Source organism: Branchiostoma belcheri, unplaced genomic scaffold, assembly GCF_001625305.1.
Source record: "Branchiostoma belcheri isolate BF01 breed outbred unplaced genomic scaffold, Haploidv18h27 scaffold3, whole genome shotgun sequence".
In the NCBI taxonomy this organism is placed as follows: Eukaryota; Metazoa; Chordata; class Leptocardii; order Amphioxiformes; family Branchiostomatidae; genus Branchiostoma; species Branchiostoma belcheri.
This window is the reverse complement of record NW_017803909.1, coordinates 4,058,721-4,080,526: the sequence shown is the minus strand read 5'-3', so window position 1 is coordinate 4,080,526 and position 21,806 is coordinate 4,058,721. Positions and strand designations below refer to the sequence as shown.

General features: G+C 41.2%; 3 protein-coding genes across 5 annotated transcripts; 2 read left to right on the top strand and 1 right to left on the bottom strand.

The window, feature by feature from the left end:
* Nucleotides 1–260: 260 nt before the first annotated feature.
* On the bottom strand, nt 261–6,477 carry LOC109474039. The gene is made up of 9 exons (XM_019774252.1): nt 5,879–6,477; nt 5,244–5,415; nt 4,715–4,870; nt 4,083–4,221; nt 3,712–3,814; nt 3,372–3,467; nt 1,618–1,881; nt 1,308–1,404; nt 261–978 (listed from the first exon to the last, which is right to left on the bottom strand). The coding sequence occupies exons 1-9, from the start codon at nt 6,058–6,060 to the stop codon at nt 736–738; spliced, it is 1,452 nt and encodes a 483-aa protein (XP_019629811.1). The 5' UTR covers nt 6,061–6,477; the 3' UTR covers nt 261–735.
* Nucleotides 6,478–6,784: 307 nt separating this feature from the next.
* LOC109473797 (kelch-like protein 3) lies at nt 6,785–16,185 on the top strand. Of its 3 annotated transcripts, XM_019773863.1 has the most exons (10): nt 6,785–6,919; nt 7,295–7,416; nt 8,660–8,776; nt 11,178–11,348; nt 11,948–12,062; nt 12,315–12,866; nt 13,192–13,381; nt 13,734–13,893; nt 14,373–14,503; nt 14,905–16,185. In XM_019773863.1, exons 4-10 carry the CDS (start codon nt 11,182–11,184, stop codon nt 15,321–15,323), a joined length of 1,734 nt encoding a protein of 577 aa, XP_019629422.1. In that variant the 5' UTR covers nt 6,785–6,919; nt 7,295–7,416; nt 8,660–8,776; nt 11,178–11,181; the 3' UTR covers nt 15,324–16,185. The 3 variants fall into 3 exon arrangements, with proteins under 3 accessions (XP_019629422.1, XP_019629421.1, XP_019629423.1); XM_019773862.1 differs by lacking the exons at nt 6,785–6,919; nt 7,295–7,416; nt 8,660–8,776 and adding an exon at nt 9,530–9,752; XM_019773864.1 differs by lacking the exons at nt 6,785–6,919; nt 7,295–7,416; nt 8,660–8,776 and adding an exon at nt 10,758–10,781.
* A 1,749-nt stretch (nt 16,186–17,934) lies between these two features.
* On the top strand, nt 17,935–21,662 carry LOC109473800 (pyrethroid hydrolase Ces2e-like). The gene is made up of 7 exons (XM_019773869.1): nt 17,935–18,038; nt 18,378–18,718; nt 18,861–19,040; nt 19,241–19,810; nt 20,006–20,159; nt 20,542–20,770; nt 21,461–21,662. The coding sequence occupies exons 1-7, from the start codon at nt 17,993–17,995 to the stop codon at nt 21,633–21,635; spliced, it is 1,695 nt and encodes a 564-aa protein (XP_019629428.1). The 5' UTR covers nt 17,935–17,992; the 3' UTR covers nt 21,636–21,662.
* The last annotated feature ends 144 nt before the right edge of the window (nt 21,663–21,806 follow it).

The following is a 21,806-nucleotide window of genomic DNA, read 5'->3' as shown; positions in this document are numbered from 1 at the left end:
CGTTGCTAAGAACACTGTTCGGGAATGATAAAGGAATCTGAAACTATTATGAGTCACCGTTCTAGAACACCTTTTAGTTTGTTTACGCGCCAGGCGTTCCTTGGAAACACATGTCATCATTGCTCTAGCTTGCCGGGCGCGAACACTGCAACGCTTCTTATCATCTGACTCATATTGCATGTGGTGTATGGAAATCAAATACAGACTACACATGTGTATTCTATGGCGCAGTACTATGGTGGAACTGCGTTTTCACTGAGGTAACGTATGGTGGGTACAACATAAATTTAATAGTTTTTCCGTGATTGTAGTGATTTACAAAATGTATCTGATGACATTACGTACAGATCCGATCTAACGCACTAGAATTATTTCTTAAAGTAGATGTTTAGCAGTCACAATCTTTAATGACAAGACTCAATAGTTACATAAAATTAAGGTAAAACCACTTTTCTGATAAGATAAATGTAAGATAAGATAGACTTATACTAGGGTTTATTTGGTGCACCACTGAAGATCATATTCACAAGAGGCCTCTTCTAATCCATACTATAAGATGAATTTTTCTTCTATGATTGTTGAAACTAAACTAATTCGTTAAGAAAATTGACTCATTGCTTTGTGAGCTGTGATTGTACCAGTTGCATGCAGGTGTGTTACAAGGAATTGTCCATCAATCATCGCTGCCCTCTGGCTCCTCCCACTGTCTGGTCACATGATTGGACACAATGTCAATCAATCATCGCTCCCCTCTGGCTCCTCCCACTGGCTGGTCACATGATCAGACAGGCCTGTGTCTGTGAGAAACCTGTTCCAGACGACAGGGAACACCCCTGCCACCTCCTCCATGGTGACAGTCCTGGAGCGCAGGTTGTTGATGACCCAGTGGAGGAACTTGTGTGCCAGGTCCCGCCAGGCCGTCACACTGTCCTCATCCAGTCCCAGCCACTGCTGGATCTCACCAATACGCTGTTTTAGCTGAAGCACAAGATGGACAAGCTACTGTCATACATTAGGTACATAACATTTCCTATCAGTCTAGCCAACTAAGACAAACATAAAGTGCAGGAAAATGATATGGATGTCAAACTAAAGTTGTCATGTTAAAAAGATTGTTTTCTTTTCACAAACTTTTTTCTGGTGTAAATCAAGATTATCTGATGTGAATATATGATGGGTATTTTATTGCTATGATTTAAACATAAAACATAGCATATGTTTTATATGGCAGACTAGCATACCCCTCTCTCACTAACACATCAACTTACATAGATTAACAAATTCCCAGAGAATATAATGTTACTAACCTTTTTGTCAGACCTGTTGATGTCAAAGTCGTTCTTCTTAGTGTAGGCTTGAGCTGCATTACGCACTTTTTCCCTGATGGCTCGGATGACAATGTACCTGAGAATAGACACTATCGTTAAAATATATCATACTTAAAGCACGTCTCTTTAAATGCTGAAGAGTTGCCCAAAATCTGCATTAACAAAGTCAAGAGCAGCAAAGGGGGTAATGATGAATGAGGGAGCTGTGCTTAAAAATTTCAGCATTGTTAAAGATTTTTACAGATACATGAAATATTTTGGTCCATGTAAAACATCCACCAATACTTACCATATTGTTTTCTTCTTCAGCAAGCCAATAACTGCTCCTTCAGCATCAAGGAAATACAGGACTTCTCCTTCATACCCATAACCCTGCCTGATTTGCTTCATCCGAGTCTCCACCTCTGATGCAGGCACCAGTTCATATTGCACAGTGGGCAGCCCCATGGTCCTTGCTATCTCTATAGCCATGTGTGGAGCCATGCTGCAGAGTTGGGAGTTACTCCTGGGTTCCAAGTCGGTGCTAGTCCAGGCAATAAACCTGAGTTCTGATCTGGAAAAAAACAAAGTGTTAGACATGATCATGTTTAAGAGTTTTATTAATAGCAAGTCTATCAACTGTAGGATGTTGGCCAGAGACTGTCAACAAGGGGTCGGCCCTATGTTACGACAGCCCTATGTTACGACAGCCCTATGTTACGACAGCCCTATGTTACGACAGCCCTATGTTACGACAGCCCTATGTTTTGACACCCCCTTTTTTCAACGTGTTCAGACACCAAGTGATAAATTATTTGTAAATGTATTGAGTGTAATGATCTCGAAGGGAATTTTCACGTAATATATTGTCACTAGTGACAGTGTTTCCGTCGCTGAGAGATCCTGAGAGGCCGTCCAGTTGGGAAGGGCCAGGTCGCGAAAATTAATTAAGTTATATGGAACACGTCGCGAAAATTAACTGAGGGAGCGGGGCATTTGTTTACACTTGTTTACAAGTTGAAACTGTCCACAAGCATTCCACATTTTTCACAAGTATTGACATTAAAAAAACTGCTACAAATGGCAAACGTATCGTCAGGAATACTTAATTAGGACATTCTGCTGCAAAACTCCGGCTATCGCGGGCGCTACCGGAGGTTACAATTAAAATTGTAACCTCCGGTAGCGCCGGCGCCCGCGATAGCGGCTTTTAATAGTGAAGAGCCTTGCTTCGTCCGTACTTCTTCCGTACTAGCAACATTTCCGCTACAAATTACTAGTCTACAAATTACGCCAAAAATACATCAAAACATGTAAAGAAGCGTCATCTTATCTCTCATACACGAGACAAATTTTGTGGTGCCTTTCGCGTATTCAAGCAACCCGGAAGTGTCAGCGAACCGCGGCGTGGATAGCGAACTATGGCGTGGATTTTCATGCAACCCGCCCGCTACAAGACCATCAAAAACATATAACTCCCAAAAGAGAATTTTTAAATCCGAAATGATTTTGTTCGAGGAAAAATATTTGTGGATACATTTTACTGGATGGAAACTTGAAAAACGGGTTTTATTAATGAGATTAACGTATGCGAAAGGCGCCGACATCAATTGTTCGTCAGCATATAACAATAACAATAGCTGTCGTAACATAGGGCTGTCGTAACATAGGGCTGTCGTAACATAGGGCTGTCGTAACATAGGGCTGTCGTAACATAGGGCTGTCGTAACATAGGGTATGAACCGTCAACAAATCACATATGGCAGTCCACTGTCATGTATATGAATTTCTAAAATATGAATTTCTTTCCTGGGTGTTCCATTTATAGTATATGGGTCTTGAAGACATGAACTGAGATTGCAAACTTTCCATGATGTCCAAAATAGTCTATGTGTTGAAGGTGAAAATACCTATTCAAGCATACAATGTTATATACATGTAGGGAGTGTATACATAGATGCTAGCCATTCGAAGCATAATTTTAATTGAATAAGAGGATAAAAATTGTTAATTTTCATACTTCGTGTATCAGTACTTGCTCTTAAAATAAAGCTCAGTACAAACCTTTTCAGGTATGACAGGTCCTCCACATGTTGGTGGTGTGGCTGTAACACCTCAAACACTGCTGTGTAACCAGTGTGTACCAGGAAACTCTGTAGCCTGTAAGATTCAAAATCAACCATTTTCATCATGAATTTTACACATAGATATGAGAAAATAATTTGTTATGTTTGAGATGAAAGTTTATGGTAATATATCTTTTAATAGTTATATATAATAATAATAAGACATTTAAATAATGTCTTCATATACCTATTTGTGTACTACAAAACAATGGGTGCAGTCCAGATAGTTAGGTATGTAATAAATAAATAAATCATTATCATGATTATCCCGGCCCCACCTCTGTCTGTGCAGGTCTGACATGTCGTCCAGCAGGTCCATAATGGCTGTACAAACCTCCCGAGCCACCTGGTACCTGCTCTCCTTGTACTTGTCTACATGACCTGTCAAAACATGTACACACGTAATGGGTTAGAAGCATTGTAAAACATTTTGTTATCACCTTCTACCAAGGATCAAGAATTTTTAAACAGTTTCTCTTTTAGCAGAAAACGGAGAAACTTGGAGACAGATAGAATGGATATCATAAGATCAGATGTATTATCTATTGACAATCTTTAATGGATGTAACAGTAAGCAGTGAAAACAAGATGAAGGAAAGTACATTGTAATGAAGATTTGGATCATGAGTGTTGTATGATTTCAACTCACTTCTTTGAGTGAACAGCATGTGGACATTTTTGGACCCTCCACACAGGACAACCTTCCCACCGACCAGCCGGGCCCCCAGGTGGGCAGCCTCTCCATTGGCCTTCCTCGTGGCCACCACTGTAGTGGCCTCCTCTAAAGGCTAGCAGAAGGATGGCATGTTAAGAAACATTCTTTGGATGTGATCAAATTGGTTTTTCAAAACCTGACCTGACTTGAAAATGCCCAAGGGGTTGGCCGAGAAGCAGGTGGGAAGACCAGAACTGACTACATGTAGATCGATGTAGAACTACATGTATGACTGGAGTAGATGGACCTGTTGAGACCTATGCATGTCTGCAGCTGTCATGCATCAGTTTCTAATTCCCAGTGAATGATTGATTTATTGATCGATTGGTCGATTGATTGGTCGATTGATTGATTGACTTCAACTACTGTTGAATATGATTTTTTATGGTTTGCTGACCGCAAAGTGTATTTCTTTCTATGACCAGAAATTCAAGACCTAGAAAGTACAAATTACGGATTACACTGCATACAGAACCAAGAGTGTAGGAATGGTAATTGGTTAAGAGCTTTTATTTCATGTTGAAGCAGTCTTAAAGTTGATCAGATTTACATGTCCATCACCTTACCTTGGTGAAGTACCTCTTCCATGTGTGGTTGTCTCCCCTGTCCTTGTCATCATCGTCTCCCAGCCCACCTGTGAACTTCTTCAGGGCGTGGATCACACAGTAGGTGCCCCTGTCAGGACCAGCTGGGATCTCCAGGAAACTGTTGCCCCTAGCAACCTGATACATTATCAAGCACAAGTTTTTTTTATCAGGGATTATCAAGGACCGTATAAAGCTTTATGATGGTTCTCTAAAAATCTGATAGTAGAATTCACAAAACAGTGAGTGGTGTTCCATGTATTCCAATAACCAGCAAACATTCAAATTCTACAAAGAGATGGATAGTACAATAGATCAGACCAGATTTAATTTTGTTTTAAAAACTCCAGGAAGAACAGCTTTGTACATGCATTTTGTATATGAAAGCTAATGGAGTATTATTTTAGGTATCCAAGGGCAACCACATGTATCATTGCTAGCAATAGTTAACATTTGCTAGATTTATGAACATGTGTATGAGTCAAACCCTAAAACAAAAGTGCCTTCTTACCTTCTCTCTTAAATCCTTGTTGGAATCATACACAGCATCATCAGGACCATGCCTGGTGAACACCCTGACGTCATGCAGCTCTGCTGTCCTGAGATGAGGTGAAATCCCCAGCTGGGGAACAGCTGCTGTTATAACCTTGAGCTGGTGCTTCTGGCGAGCCCAGGACAGCCATCTGTTGAAACAAATTTTTTTAAGGACACTTAGAAACCATAGCCATCTTACACTGCAAAAATGCCCGAACCGAGAGACTGAAATGATCTTTCTTATACCAATCAACACTGCTCTGAAATGATTCCACCCGTAATTTTTAAATATGTACTTTTGAAATTTGATATTTGTTACTATTTTAATTCAGATGGTAAATAATTATCGATAATTCAGATTTTTTGTGAGTCTGTCATATGCTAATAAAGATTTCTTATGTTTTAAGATTCTATATACCCGGTACCATATTAAACTTGCAATGCAGACGGGTACATTACTAGTACATTTGTATGTTCTTTAATATACTAAAACTTTTTTTTTCAAATCACACCACTGGTTTAGGCGAATACGTCCCCTTAAGCAATTATATTCAGTTAAGGTCTGCTGTTTTAAGACCATTTTTTATGACCTAAAAATGGTAATAATGTTACCTGTCAGCCTGTAGTCTTTGTTCCTCAGCACTCAACCCAGGTCCACACCCGTCCAGTCCCAGTGACTTGTTCAGACTGTCCCGTGCCTCGCGCACAGACTGGTCCTTGTTGTTTGCCTGTAATTCCTGCAGCAGGTCCTCGAGCAACTGCTTACTTGAAATGAGGGAAGGTTCTGAACTCATAGCGACTGCCGTATGGTATTGTTTAATTGAATTTTATGGTTACAGTTGATGAGGGATCAGGGCCGGTCCAAAATTTAAACAATGCAAATCTTCTCAGGGCTGTTCGGCGATGTCTGGTATAAATTTGTGTTCCTATACAACGATGTTGTTGCTCTCTGACTCCGCCATTTATAGACAAATGATGTCAAGAAGTTGTGCAACATCGGTCTCCGACGTCATGGTACAGTGTGAGTCATCGATAGACTGATAATTTGAACAATTTACGATAAATATTGGATGTGAGAGGTGTCAGGTAACAAGATAAGGGGTTTTAGTGTAACAAGTAGGGATAATAACAGCAGAGGAGCAACAGCTATTGATTGGAAAGGTAAAATTCACAACACCTCCTCTTCACTTCCGCGTTTGTTTCCAGAAGCCGCCATTTTAAAACTGGACTGTACCATTGGCATTTGGGTCAACGGAGGATCGTACACTTCAATATTACTTTATCTTACCCCTGAGTCAAGTTACAGAAGTTACATCCAAACAAATTAATGAGAATATAACGATTTAACTATGTTTTCGTATTTATGACGTGTTTGATTGTCTAGAAAAGTACAGATTTCGAAACATTAAACTACACATACTGATGTTGTACCCTTCTGTAGAATGTGGACGAGTCTAACATACCTTGGCGGGAAATGCACGTATTGCATCACAGGTCATCCTTGCCGGCCGGTTCACCTCGATCAATCGACCTAGCGGTCGAGTCTTGGGTGTCAACGAAAGTTGTTTTGGGTCTGGTTTGCCGTCCGGAGGTTGTCCTAGTATGCGGGACTCTATCCCTGGACCTTGAAATCATATCAAGACTCAGCTAAACGTAAGCATACTTGTATAACGTTACATTTTATGAGAGGAAAGGTCGTAGCGATTATGAGTAAAGAGGGTCGTTTTTAGGAAAAAAGCTATCTCTCATCCCTATTTTAAGTCGTATCCCTCAGTGTCTGCATAGCCTTGGGTGTTAAAGAATATACCCTATAACGTTTGCCCTGTGATTTCATCATCCAGCATAATTTGACCTCCCAAAATAGTAGCTATAGCCTAGGGTGTGTATTGAGACATTTAGGGAACTGCCTGTTACCCAATGGGTTACCATAAGTATAACCGTTATTCACTGCTCATTGGTCTGTGCTGTTGTCACAACGACAGTGTAACAGACGTCTTGAGGCAAATACTAATGTACGCCCCTCTCCAGTTTCGCTGACAAGCCAAAAGCTCAGTGACAAGGCAAGAGGACGCCCAGGACTCAGCTTAGCAAACTGAAGCTGGGCGTGACGGCTGAAGGATGTTTTGCCAGCTGCTGTTCAGTTTGTGACGGTAAGTGAGCATTTCATTATCCTTTCTTGCATTTCAAAACATATTGGCCTTCTCCCTGCTGCCTAACTCGGTAACAGTACAAATTTGGTGCCAAATGGCATAGCAGACCATGCCACAGGGAAGTGCCCCAAGGATCCTATATAATGTCCATGATCAATCAATCAATTAATCGATCAAATGGGATCATCCCTATATAATGTCCTTGAAGGCAATATCAGAAAACAGCGGTAAAATAACATTTCTGCTTCAAAATTCCTCCATAATTGTGCAAAACAACCCTGGCTGTAAAAAATAGCTTGAGTATCCCATATCAAAGGCCACCTTGCCCATGTCCACATGCCCTGCCAACTGTAACCAAAGGTCAAGTTCAGTTCTCCAGATTTGCACCTGCTTAGAGCTCATGTGGTCAAACGCAGTCAGTTTTTCCTTTTTGTTCACTTTAACATGATGTTAATAAAATGTTGTAATATACAAATATAAGAACTCCTGACCCTTGAGTTTATCCAGGAGAGCAAACACAGCATGAGACATGAGACAAATAAAGCAAGAGAACCGCACCTAACTGGTAAAAACTGGTCGAGACCAGTTACGTTACACTTGGTGGGATTGTTTGACTTTTAAAGTTGTGAGCTGACCTGTGTAACTGGAGCAGGTTAGTTCAAAGGGTTAATGTTAAGACTATTGTGTGTGTGCATGTACATTTTTTAAGGCCTGTCATGCCCAGATATTGAACTCTTCATGACCTCAATGTCAGGACATGACCCTGAAGCCCTGAAAGACATCAATAATGAAATCTGCACATTGTTTGACCTTGGTGTGACCTGACAGTCTCATGAAAGGGGTCGGGGACAGACTGAAATATCCCAGACAGGGTCTTATGCTTGGGGTCAGATGTAAAGACCACTGTTGTGTTATTATAGGATATCTAATCTCCCAAGTCCCAACTTAGTTTCAGAAGCAGCTGTTATCACAGAATTTAAATTACTTCAAAGAAAGATCCAGAATAGGCAAATGGTTTTATACAACAAAAGTGTGCTAAGAAATGGCAGAAAATCAATATCAGACAGATTTCCTCATCCAGAATATTTTTTTCTATTTTGCTACTTTGACTCTTTGAGACTGCATCAGATGGCCTTAATGTCACACTGTTCCAGAATGTCACAGACAGAAGACCACATACATACATTTGATCAAAGTACAGCAGCCTGCAGGTGAATAGATGTTTGACATGTGTATTCCCCAGGTGGTATTGTATTGACAGAGGCCACAGCAACAGGCGGCGACAGGCACACTGCGACAGGCGACAGGCACACAGCGGCACACCTCCTCTTACTGGCATTTAACAGACACTACAGACAAGGTAAGAAATTACTCGTGCTATTTTTCTCTTTAGCTAAAATGTGCCTTTTGAAGAAGCAACTGCACATGGTGTATTTACTGCAGTCATTGTTACATGCATGCAATACTTTGTCCTTTGTTCTCTTTCTTAATGTTTCTGATGAAAATGTGAAGTAAGGGATATAATGAACAATAATGTGTCAATCCAGGAGAACATGACTTGCAACAAGACTGCTAATGCCTTAGAGAATTCAGGCCCTGAGGGCTAAACTGGTCCTCACAGATCACGCCTTTATCAACTCAGGGCACCTGTGTCAAGAAACAACAAAGAGGAAATCAAACATGTCTTATCTTAGAAAAAGGGCCCCTTTTATGAAATGTTTCATCTTAGATATAAACAATTTTCCATAAGTAAAAAGTATGAAGTATGGTACTGTGATGATGATGGAAAAGAAGGACTAAGTGCTTTTTGACAGTGATTATCAGGGGGATTAATATTTAATGGCAACAGCATCAGTTGTCAATTAGGCTTGTAGTGATTTAATCCAGATCTTATTACTGGTCACATTGGTAAGCATCTATTTTGGTTGCACCCTATATAGAAGGTGTGCACATGTATGTCACATCATTGATTGGCCTTTTATTGGGAAGTGAGGGATATTTCTTGATTGCGCACGAAATGGCATCAGATCTCTTTTAATTATTTGTCATCAAAATTGGTAGAAAAAACTTTTACATCCCCTCTGTGGCTCCCAGTGGTATAGCCCTAATGATTAGTGAGTGATGAGGACTGACCCAGATATCCCACAGTGATTGACAAGCCTGCTCCTCCAGTAGGCAGAACAACAGATAAATCTCAGCAGGAAGCCTGCTTCCCTCACTGTTTCTGGGCAGGGATTCAGGACCATTTGTCACTGTGGTGACTCTTAGCTGTATGTCATTTTGAAAACCCAAGGATAGCTACTGAGCACAGGCATTATGTCCTCAAAGTCAAAGAGGTAAGCTGGTTTATCCCCTCTTTGGAGTAAGAGTAGTTGTATTTGGGAATGCAGAAAACGAGGCAGGGCTAGGGGTTTACTGAGACTTTGCTGTCTGATAATGGATATGGGAGGGGGATATCTCATGCATATCTCTTGTTTCTCATTCAGTATTAACATGCTCATAATATTAGTAAAGCTATTCCGTCTCATTTTTAACCTGCAGAGAATCTTCAATATTAATGATTCTTGTCTTTCAGGGCAGAGAAGGTTAGTTTCACAAGGCCAGATCAAGGACCAAAACATCAAAATCTTTTTCTCATGTATTTGGTCATTGATGGACGAGGTCCCTGTGTCCCTCCTAGCATGTTTATTTACTCTCAGACATTTTTTCTTTGCAAGGGCATGTGGTATTTGGGTCAACATATTTATAGTTTTGTCGACAGGGTTATTAATGGTTCAGATATTTCCATCGATTGAAAATTTAGTGTTTAAAACATGTTCTTTTTGTGAGTGAGAAACTCAGTTGGCATGGCATTTAATACTGTGTATCTTGCACTTCTCACAACTGAACTATATATAATTATATATGTAGAAAGACAAACTTCAGCAACATTAAATTCTAGTGTTTTAATGCATGAGTTTTGGTGATCATTGCAAACCAATTTAGCTTTTAACCTGTCGTGAGGTCATCTAATTGGCAGGATGTATAGGTTATAAGGCCAATCACCTCACCATGTTTCCATGACATTTGACTTGATTGATGTTCGACTTGCATAACATGACCTGCCTGGGGCATAATGTGGTTTATTTTTCCTGAGGCATGTAATCCTAGCCTGGTTACCAGACCTGTTATAGCTCTCGAGTCCTACATCCTCTCCGCAAATATTCCTCTATTTGTGGAGAGAATGTAGGACTCGGGAGCTATAATAGGTCTGGTAACCAGGCTAGGTAATCCAGAGATTATGTAACATGCTCGTACTGGCTTTTTACTAGTACATCCGATCATGAAGACTCTGGTTGTCTGCTATTTTACCAGTAATTTGTAAGGTTGGTTAACCTGTTTGACATTCTAAGTGTCTTTATATGGCCATGTTAATTTGATTATATGGATGACGTCCTCTGGGAACCCCAAAACTGATGCAAGTGTGCCAATAAAAAAAAAAGTTTGGCAAAAAAAGTTCGCTTCAATATGAAATCTACATGGTTCATTTTCATTTCTTCACATTTTCTTCTTTTCCAGAATTGATTTTGGCATTCTATGACATTAGTATCATTTTCCAATACTTTTTTTTGCAACATACGACATATATTCGCTCATTTTCTATGATTTACAGTATGGTTGAAAATTTTTTTTTTGAAACGGATGAAAATTCATGAAGTCCATAAAAGTCAATATCACAAAGCTTTTCGTTTCATGTATCTATTTTTGTAATTCCTTGACAGCAAGATGACCCCCTCCCTGCTGTACCAAGATGGCTGCCAGCCCTGCACAGTGCTCCAAACCCTGCAAGAGTTCAGGAAGTCCAGGGAACTCTGTGATGTCATCATCCAAGTAGGCTCCTCTGAGATTCCTGCTCACAGGGCTGTGCTGGCAGCAAGCAGCCCTTACTTCAAGTGAGTTTTCTTTCTTTTTTTCTTTTTTCCATTCGGCAATGATTCTGTGTCATGATGTAAGATTTACTGGTAAGTATTCAAATCCAGACCATTGTGTTCAACTCAGAGGGTGTCAAAAGATGCAGTCAGCTGTTATAATGTTGTCCCCTGATACTTCTTTGGTACTAGTACTCTGAGTGAAGGAACAAAGAGCCAGTCTATGCATAAGCTAATTCATGAAGTGATCATGTTGAAAAACAGGTTTGGAATAGCCTGAGGCTGACACAGTTTTACAGGGAAAATTACTTCTTCACAGTCTCCATTTAGTTTATTTCGTCAAGTCAGAAATCGAATACTTTTTGATTTCTTCTAGTTTTTTTTATTGTATATAGAAACAATCGTCTTAATAAATAAGAATAAATAGATAAGACTAATAAAGCTTATAAGACTAATAAAGCTTATGAATTATGTCAGGGAAATATGAAGTACATAATTTTCTTCATTATAGAAAGCAAGCAAGCAAGCAATGTATTTGGTAGTACATTTTAGGGATAAATTTGAAATACCAGTATGACATTAGGTCACAGTAGTGTCTGATAACTTTTGTATATTGTTCTTAGAGCCATGTTCACCAGCCAGTTGTGTGAGAGCACCCAGCATCAGGTGACCATGAGGGAGGTGGATGGTGCTGCCCTGGACCAACTCATCACCTTCATCTACACAGCAACAATGACGGTGGGTAACAACGTACAGCTAGAGCCAGTATAGTCTGATGAAAACATTACTGCATGTAACACTGTAGACATACGTACCACTCTAATTATTGTGCCGCTAGTGGCTGTTGTATAAAACATTAATCTACAATGCTACATCAGTCTCACATAGAGGACATTATCATGTCTTAGTGACATCGATCTGACTCTTTCATAGCACTTTTGACAAACATTGAGAAGCTCATCATTAAACAATCTGGATTTCTTGTAACAGGTTGATGAAAACAATGTCCAGGCCTTGCTCTCCTGCGCCACTCTCCTCCAGATGACAGGGGTTTGCGCCGCCTGTTGTCAGTTTCTGGAGAAACAGCTGGCGCCCTGTAACTGCCTGGGGATCCGACAGTTCGCCGACCTCCACAACTGTAACCAACTCAGGAACGAGGCCAACAAGTACCTTCACCAACACTTCTCAGAAGTCATCCAAGAAGAGGAGTTCCTTCTGATGGACTACCAGGACTTGAACAATCTTGTAACAAGTGATTTCCTTGGAGTTGGTGACGAAGAAACAGTCTTCCAAGCCGTTACATCGTGGCTAAGCTACGACATGGAAAACAGGTTATATGCGGCCAAGTCACTGTTTTGTAGCATTCGGTTCCCTCTCTTGTCCGCAAATTTCCTGATCGAACAAGTCAAGGAGAACTCAGTGGTGACCAATAGTATTGAGTGTTACAAAGTTGTTGCCGAGCAGTTGGAGACAAAACTGCAGGTGAAATATTCTAGCCATGCTGATGACAGCTTCCCCAGTAGAAGATGGAGTGTCACAGAGGTAAGTATTATCTGGGGAGTTATTTCTATGTGTGCAGGAGTAGCAAAATGCCACCACTGCTACATCTACCCTGTTTTGGGTTCCATAATTGTTTTCTAACTGATTCAAACTTGTACTTGATATTTTGATATGTATCAAGTTCACCTACTACTTATGTAAGCTTTTTTTAAGACTTCATTTCTTGGCAACAATACGAATCACTCTAATCAAAATATTTCAACCCGACTATGTCTAACAATTGTTCATTAAAAAATTGTTACATAGATACGTTCCTTATTTCATCTGCAATATATAAAGTTAATAATCTTACAATTCACACACACAGGTAATAGTAGCTGCTGGGGGAGAGTCAGATGGTGTAACGTTGAGCAGTTTAGAATTCTACGACCCCAGAGAGGACAACTGGACCTACAGCCTGCCACAGGCCAGGTGTGAGGGTCAGCAGTGTAAGGGGCTCAGTACTCCTCGCACCGGCATGGGGCTAGTGGCAGAGGACAAGTACATCTACATCATCGGTGGGTGCAAATTCCAGAATAAGAACTTTTAAATTTGTCTTCTTGGATGTCATTGTACACAGAATGTTTACCTACATATTTGTATTACATGTAATAGTAAAAAGTTATACCGTGTATAGAAGAAGGAATACTGAGATTTGAATTGAGTGTAAAGTGAGGGCGGGGGGTATTCAGTGTAACTATAAAATGGAATGGGAAATTGCATACAGCTCTTTGAACTGAATGGTTGGTTTCTGAGATCATGTAATGTTCTCAAGCATGCTGCAATGTCACGATCTTACGTAATCTTGTCATCCTAAGTGAGACATTTGATGTTTTAACACAGACCAATGGTGTACTTTAACTCCTGCAGGTGGCAGTAACTGTTCCCATCCCCTGCGGACAGTGGAAGTGTACGACTACCTCCAGAACGAGTGGGACAGTTTCCCGGACATGACGACACCGCGGCATGGCGTGGGCACCGCCTTCCTGGGCGGCAGGCTGTTAGCAGTGGGTGGCAGGGACCAAACCAGGTAACCTCAGCTCAATCCTGCTCTAAATTATGTTTATCGAAGGAAAACATATTGTTTTTGCTCTGCTTCTTCTTCTTCTGTTTCAAACACTGGCCTGGTCAATGACCTGAACCAGACTGTCTGTCATCATGGTCACTGGTGTAGGGTTACATAATGTTGCAATTTTATAGCAGGAGGGATTTAGACCATGTCACCATATATATCATGACCAAGAATTAACAGAGAAGACCATTAAAGGTAAACATTAATATGCATTTGCTTTGCATGTTACCTTTCTAGTTTTTATCTATTTTACTATGGTGACAGAAAACTCTCCAGGGCAGGAGGCATTAAATTTATGTTGAATTTTGTATCCAAGTCTTCTGCACAACATTCTTGAAAAAGTATAATTATTTCAGCCATCAGAGATGTTGCTGTACAATTACTTTTCTACTGAATTATGACACCTTTCCTACTGACATTGTCTGATATTTTTCCAGCTACCTCAGCACAGTGGAGATGTTCTGTCCCCAGAACCAGGCCTGGAGCACGGTCTCCTCCATGAGGAGTCGCAGATGTTTCCTCGGCGTGGCTGAGTTAGGGGGCATGCTGTATGCTGTAGGAGGCTCAGGTAACGCACAACATTGGGACACAAGAGTTTGGCTGGAAATGTGCTGCATTTTGCATTGCCACATGCAAATACAAATTGACTGATTTAGCAGTAAAGATAACTATAATCCAGAGACTTAAATTACCCAACTATTTTTGCTAGTACTTGTAAACTTTCAAATAGTTGAACTAACAATTTATGTACATTTGTACATTCAAAGCTAATTCTATTCAAATAATATATCCTCAACTTGTCTATTGTCTGTGAGCAAAAAAATCATTAGGTATAAGCTCCACTTCCTATGCTTTATGGTTTCCTTACTTTGCATCAAAATAGACCTGTCCTTGATCTTATTGTTCAATCTTCTAATGATGTTACTGCTAATGTCAAAGCTAGTACTAATACTGTTCCTTTCCATGCAGGAAGTGAAACATCAGGGAGACTGAACCAGTACCTCAACACAACAGAGCGGTATGATCCTAACCTCAACACATGGACCAGCATCTGTCCCATGAACGAGTGCCGCTCCTATGTCTCCATCGCAGCGCTCGATGGCTGTATATACGCCATCAGTGGCTACAACGGGCTGTGGCACAGCACGGTAGAGAGGTACGATCCGCGAATCAACCGCTGGATGTACGTCAGTCCTGTCCTGACCAAGCGGAGTAGTCACGGGGCCACCATACTCAACGGCTGCATCTACGCCGTCGGGGGCTTCAACGGTTTGCGGAACGTTAACGATGTTGAAATGTACGAGCCTCGTGTGGACAGGTGGAGGAGGGTGTCACCCATGCGCACACGGAGATATGGGACAGGGACTACCACTGTCTGCCTCATGTAGATGTATCATAGTAGATATAGAAGTCTCTGCATGTGTTATGACTTCCATTTTTTTGTGTAATAAACAGGCCTAAGGGGACAGATCAAATGTAACAAAAAATTGTATCAGTTGGAGCTTCAGGGACAATTATGTAGTGAATCCTACAAGTGTTTTTAATTACTAAATGCTATGCTGTCAGTTTGTCTTCCTGTGAATTTGCCCGGTGCTTTAACTTATGATTGGTCTTCCAGATCTCAGCACTTTTGGTACGCAATAACTGTGGGAACTCACCTTTAGAAAAAACTGCATGTATTAAACTCAAAATGTTTTCTATTGGTATACATGTATCTGCAGTGACCATATTGTGTTACTTTGAAAGTACCATCATTGTACTGGCATACTAGGGCATATTGAGACAAGAGTTCTATAACTATCCATGGGACTGATTTGAGACACAGTCATGTTTGTCTGACCAGAACCTGTTTTTAGTCATGCGTTTTGTATCGAGTTCAAACCAATCTATCTTGGTCAAGTTAACATACTGCTCCATGCTCAGTCAAACCATACTCCCTGCTGACCATCAGCTGGGCTGTGCATTTTTATAATGTCAGAATAACGTGAATATGATATGTAAGTTGTAACATGTTGAAATTATCATACTACCATTCTAATGTAGTGCCTTATTTGAAAGAGATTGTGATGCTTATCATGTGTGATTGACATGTGAAATGCATGGAGATCAGTTTGACTCTCTGTGTACCAGTTAATCATCAAATGAAATGAGTGTTATGATGGGGGATTTTTCAATGGTGCTTTGTTATGTTGAATATTATACAGCTAATGAAATATTACTTATTAGCAACAATAATACTTGAATCTACACTGGTGCTAAGAAATTAGAGTTTAATGTATGATTCTGATTTCAAATATTATTATACTACATTTCAAAAGAAATGTAAGGAGAAATATCTCTATAATGTACAAATGCACTGCACAGGAATGCTACAACACACGTTGCACTCAGTCTGTGCATAACATTTCTCCATGTGCAGTTCCTTTCTGTCTGATAAAGATAAGATCTAAAGGCGATGTGTCATTTTGGTCACCATGTGACTGCCTTGTAAATGTTCTATTAGCCAGTCTGCTACAGCTTTGCCTCAGGAAAATAACCTTTATCTCAGTATCTCACAAGGTAATTTTACATTTTTATAGTGTGTGACAGCTAACATGTAGCAGTATGTAACGTGTTGGCTTTGGGACAGACACTGATATTACTTACAGTGGTAACTGTATTAGGACTGTGCTCAAGTATTGGTTGGGAGAACCACATGAAATGCTTCGAATGTAAATTTGTACAATTTTTCAATTTTTTTTTTACAAATTACTATTTTTTACTTTTGATAATGTGTGGAAGATTTTGATTGGTGCTAAGCAGTGTCAGCCTGTGGGATATTGTGCTTTATTAGTGCTTTATATTTTAATGTACAAGATGTGCTGGTTACATTAATATCAACTTGTGCATACGTGTGTATACATTAACTTGTGTTTTGTAATGTAATTCTAACTACCATTGGATAAATACAGAAAGCATGTTAAATTGTAACAGATTGTGCCAGGGGAGTAAAACTTATAAAAGTGATATTAACTTGTACGAGCAAACATGCAAAGAAATATAATTATTGAAATGTTTTTGTTGGCGTATTTTTTCATCATAATTTGCTACATATATTACAGTACAGCTAGAAGACACGGATTTTAAGTTGCGTTTGGTACCCTTAGCTTTCTACTTTGAGCACATTTAAAATGGTCTAGAAACACCATTGCAGAGAAAGACTGCACGTCGAAGTTGTATTTGGGCTGTTGCAACAGTTCGCACCGCGGATTACAACAAACAGTGAGTCAGGCTTTCGATGATTTGTACCGCAAATAACGTAATCTCATGCCATAAGCTTTCCATTGCTGCACTTGAGGAGGAGGCACAGCCCCGTACTCGAATCCAACTGGAGATACGCCACCGATCGACAGTGAAAGAGATAGACAGTAACAGTCCGCCATAACAAAAAAACTCCGGCCATTGGAAATTAAAAGTTGCATAATGCATGTACTCGACGATAAGGCATCCAAACAGAAAGTTGCGTCTACGACCAGTACCGTTCGTTTATGAACAACGAACGCGTCTATATATCATTTAACACAGTCCACGCGCAGTTAGTGCACTCTGTCCTTGGTGCTGAACGCGCCATCTGTTCACAAATTCATAATCTACGTAGTTCCATTTCTAGACAATGGGGTCCAATGCCAATAGCAAAAGGCAGTAGGTGGTAGCTGATTTTCTGATACCAATCATGACTAGAATAGAATTAGAATAGAACAATGGGTCAAAAGACAGTTAATGTCGTCTTTGACGTCAACAAAGGTTAAATCTACATCCAGAAGCATCAATTAAGAATTATAAACCCTACCAGACCCTATTAATCTGTAGTACCAATCCTTATCACCATCGGAGAAGCCTGCCGACCACATCTATTGTCGGGATGATAAGACCTGTCGGTGAAGTGTTAAAGTCCATCCGCTTTGTTTGTTTGCTCCGTTTGCTTAACCTTTAACCTGAAGCAAGCTGCATTGTTTTGAGCAAACGTGGTTTGCAGAGATTCGACCAAGTACAGCGCTGGATCAGTTTCTTGTAAAAGATGGCCCGTTCTGACGTTATTCTCGTGTGGCTGTCCATCTTATTAGGTGAGTGTATGCAAGGCGGATTTTTTATAGTGATCACTACACGGCCCCGAGCCCTGGACAGGCATGATATCGTGCGTGCGAACATGGTGTGTAACGCACGTGACACTTCTTATCGACACAGCCGATTTAGGCACTCTTTGAATTTCCAGAATTTTCCACTCAAATGGGTGATCCGAGCTCGAGAGGTGGGAAGAAACAATCTCATGCTAGATTGTTGTGTAAAATATGTAGTGGATGGGTGCTTTCGATGACTTTCAGTCGCAAGTTGTTGTTGTTGTTGTTGTTTTACAGTAAAGTGGTAATCCATTGTCCCGAATATCTAACTTCCTCAAACAACAGGTTTAGCGACTTCTCAAGATGGTTCCCCTGTTGTACCCACGGCCAGCGGCAAGGTGCGAGGAACGGTGCAGTACACAAACGACCTGCCGGACAAACCTGTCTACACCTTCCTCGGCATCCCGTACGCAGCGCCCCCTGTCGGAGACCTGCGGTTCCGCGCGCCCGAACCCGTCACTCCGTGGGAGGGAGTGATAGACGCAACGAAGCCGGGGCCTTTCTGTCCGCAGCCCCTGGATCTGCAACACACGATACCCTTCCGGCTTTTACAGACTACGACGAGCGAAGACTGCCTCACGCTGAATGTCGAAACTCCAACAACAAACGCCGATGGCGGTTTGCCAGTGTGTTGTAATAGTTATTTGTGCCAAACTCAGTAAATCCGGTCAATAAGTTATCAAACTTATCTTTTATGAAGATTCCACAATACAACATCACTGTCTAACCATAGGTTAACGCTCACCTTGTGTGCCTCTCCTTTCCCAGGTACTAGTATGGATCCACGGCGGGAGCCTGGAGACGGGCGGAGGTTACCTGCTGCCCTTCGCGCCTCTCGCCGCCCACCAAGACGTTGTCGTGGTGTCCTTCAACTACCGCCTCGGGCTGCTGGGTTTCCTCAGTACCAGGGACGAGAACGCTCCTGGCAACTTCGGCTTCCTGGACCAGGTTCGGCACCATGTTGTTAATACACGTATGCATATTTGGTAAGTATTTAGGAAGGCACGAGAAGAAAATTATATACACCTCAGGCTGATATGCCTTCTGTGATCAGTGTACGAATTAGTACATGTACTATCCATATATAGCTCTGTGTTACATCACGAGACATAGCCGTGCAATACCAACACACTTCTGTATTGTTCCAGGTCCTAGCTATAAGGTGGGTGAAAGCAAACATCCAGAACTTCGGAGGTGACCCGGATCGGATCACCGTCTTCGGAGAGTCCGCCGGTGGCTACAGCGTCTCCTACCACGTCGTTTCACCACTCAGCCGAGGGCTGTTCAGGAGAGCCATTTCACAGAGCGGTGTCTTCGGGACGAACCCTGTCCAACTCAACCCGCTCCGGACAACCAAGGTACAGGCTGAAGAACTGGGGTGTGACGGAGAAGACACCTCCGTCCTCGTGAACTGTCTGAGGGATAGACCAGTGGAGCAGCTGTATGCCGGTTACGACTTATTTCAAAATAGTCTGTTTGGTTCTAATCTAAAACCGTTCGGGCCCGTGGTTGATGGTTATTTCTTGACGTCTACGCCCGAATATCTGCTGAAGAAACGCCAGGTCAGCCCCGTGGATTATTTGATGGGAGTAAACGATCATGAGTACGGGTTCATCCTGCCGAGAGCATCTCACCTGCCGAACTTCGGCAAGGGGATGACACACGAACTGTGCACCGCTCTGCTGAAGTTGGGACTACCGGAGTACGTTGACTACAAGGTATGATGGTATTGTGCGCATACAAAATTGGCCAGACAACGTGAATGTTACCAAACAACAGATTTGATGCTTTTATGTTCATTGCTTCATGCGATTACACGGATTCATGCTTCATGCGATTCTACTCTTTGTCATTTCTTGGGCAAATATAAAAAAGACATGGGCATGTTATTTTTCTTTTCATTGTATATGTAGGGGTCGGGACAAGCCATTCTGGCGGCCATAGAAGAGAAGTACCGTGACCAGGCCAACCCTGACGACATCATGGCCATACAGTACCAGTACAGCCAGCTGATGGGAGACCTGATGTTTGTAGCGCCCACAGTGCGCGCTGCAGATGGGCACACAGGTCAGTCTGGTTATGTTTACCGAAGGAAACATATTGTTTTTGCCCTGTTTCCTCTTCTTCTTCTTCTCCAAACAAATAAGGACAATGACCTGAACCAGACGTCTTGTCACTATGGGAACTAGGGTTGGATGAAACCATATATATGAATGTGTTTGAGTAAGAATTAACAAAGCATATGCGAAGGTAAACATTATGCAAATGCTCAATATCCTTCTAGTTTCTTTTTCCTGTTACCTTGCAATTTGAAGACTGGCATTGTGACAATGTCAATGATGTTGTGGTGATGAAAACAGGTGCATGCTAGCAGAATCCAATGTTCGTTTTCGAAGATATTGACGCTGGTCAACGCTTTTCCCACATTTGTCTTTAACTGCTATTCTAGCTGCCGGTGGGAAAGTTTATCTCTACGAGAACCACTACGTGCCGAGTTTCCTGCGCGTTGCACGGCCGGGCTGGGTGGGGTGTGACCACACGGACGACTGGTGGATGGTGGTGGGCGCGCCCTTCACCGACATCCAACTCACCAGCGGCGACAACATAACCTTCACTGCCGCAGACAAACAGATGAGCCTAAAGATGATGGAAATGTGGGCCAACTTTGCCAGAACCGGGTATTGGAATTTTTATCAAAAGATCTATTCTATCATAAGTGTTGAAGATCCTTTATAATTATGTTTACTGAAAGAAAACATATTGTTTTTGCTCTGTTTCCTCTTCTTCTTCTCCAAACCAATACGGTCAATGACTTGAACCAGTCTATCACCATGGTAACTAGTGTTGGGTTACATAATGTTGCAATTTTATAGTAGGACGGAGTTATATTTAAACTTTTACCCAAAGCCTTCCATTCATCCCAATTTAGTATCCACACTCTTTGCACATATTGCTGCTAGTTAGGAATGTCTTGATGTTCTTATATTATGTATTATAGTATTGTACCTTGTAACCAGTTAACATGTTATCTTTATTTCAGGTCTTGTATTTATAGTAGATTTCTTATTTCATGTTTGTCTGCACGTCTGTACATGTGGGTTATCTAATACCAGTTTACACTGCCTTGATAACCTGTGTCTTGACCTGTTGTCATTGCCAATAAAGAAAGAAAGAAAGAAAGGACGGATTTAGACTCCTGTCTGACCATATGTATATGGATGTGTTTGAGTAGGAATGAACAGAGCAGACCATATGCAAAGGCAAACATTGTGCATTTGCTTTGCGAACGTTACCTTTCTAGTTAAATGTGAAGCGATGTACAAATTTGTCTTTGTGTTGTAGATTAATGAATTTTTTCGTTACCCCAGGAACCCTACCGACCAGACATCCCCAGAGTGGCCTGTCTACACCACAGACCACCCAGCTTACATGAACCTGGACCTGGCGCCGTCTGTTGACGTGGGCCTGAAGTCTGACAGAGTGACGTTTTGGAACAAAGTTATACCTGAGTTAGCCAGGCTTGGTGACCGAGACGAACTGTAGTACAAACTGTTCATTTGATAATTATTATATAGTACAACGACTAAGAGTTCTATTGTCTTTCCTCTCTTAACACCACACGATAGTCTCTAGCTCACTTATGAAATATTTTCCAAGGATAAAAGAAATAATCTGCTCCATTTGAATTCTGAAAGTATTTTTCCAAATTTGAAG

What these genes read in the sequence shown, in the direction of transcription:
- LOC109473797 (XM_019773862.1), top strand. Translation starts at nt 9,733, where the DNA reads ATGTCCTCAAAGTCAAAGAG. An exon ending in TCTACACAGCAACAATGACG is followed by an intron (nt 12,063 to 12,314) that starts GTGGGTAACAAC and finishes TTCTTGTAACAG; the next exon opens with GTTGATGAAAACAATGTCCA. An exon ending in CAAGTACATCTACATCATCG is followed by an intron (nt 13,382 to 13,733) that starts GTGGGTGCAAAT and finishes TAACTCCTGCAG; the next exon opens with GTGGCAGTAACTGTTCCCAT.
- LOC109473800 (XM_019773869.1), top strand. Translation starts at nt 17,993, where the DNA reads ATGGCCCGTTCTGACGTTATTCTCGTGTGGCTGTCCATCTTATTAG. An exon ending in ACGCCGATGGCGGTTTGCCA is followed by an intron (nt 18,719 to 18,860) that starts GTGTGTTGTAAT and finishes CTCCTTTCCCAG; the next exon opens with GTACTAGTATGGATCCACGG. An exon ending in GCCAACTTTGCCAGAACCGG is followed by an intron (nt 20,771 to 21,460) that starts GTATTGGAATTT and finishes TCGTTACCCCAG; the next exon opens with GAACCCTACCGACCAGACAT.
- LOC109474039 (XM_019774252.1), bottom strand. Translation starts at nt 6,060, where the DNA reads ATGAGTTCAGAACCTTCCCTCATTTCAAGTAAGCAGTTGCTCGAGGAC. An exon ending in GGAAGAGGTACTTCACCAAG is followed by an intron (nt 4,222 to 4,714) that starts GTAAGGTGATGG and finishes TCCTTCTGCTAG; the next exon opens with CCTTTAGAGGAGGCCACTAC. An exon ending in CTGAAGAAGAAAACAATATG is followed by an intron (nt 1,405 to 1,617) that starts GTAAGTATTGGT and finishes GTCTATTCTCAG; the next exon opens with GTACATTGTCATCCGAGCCA.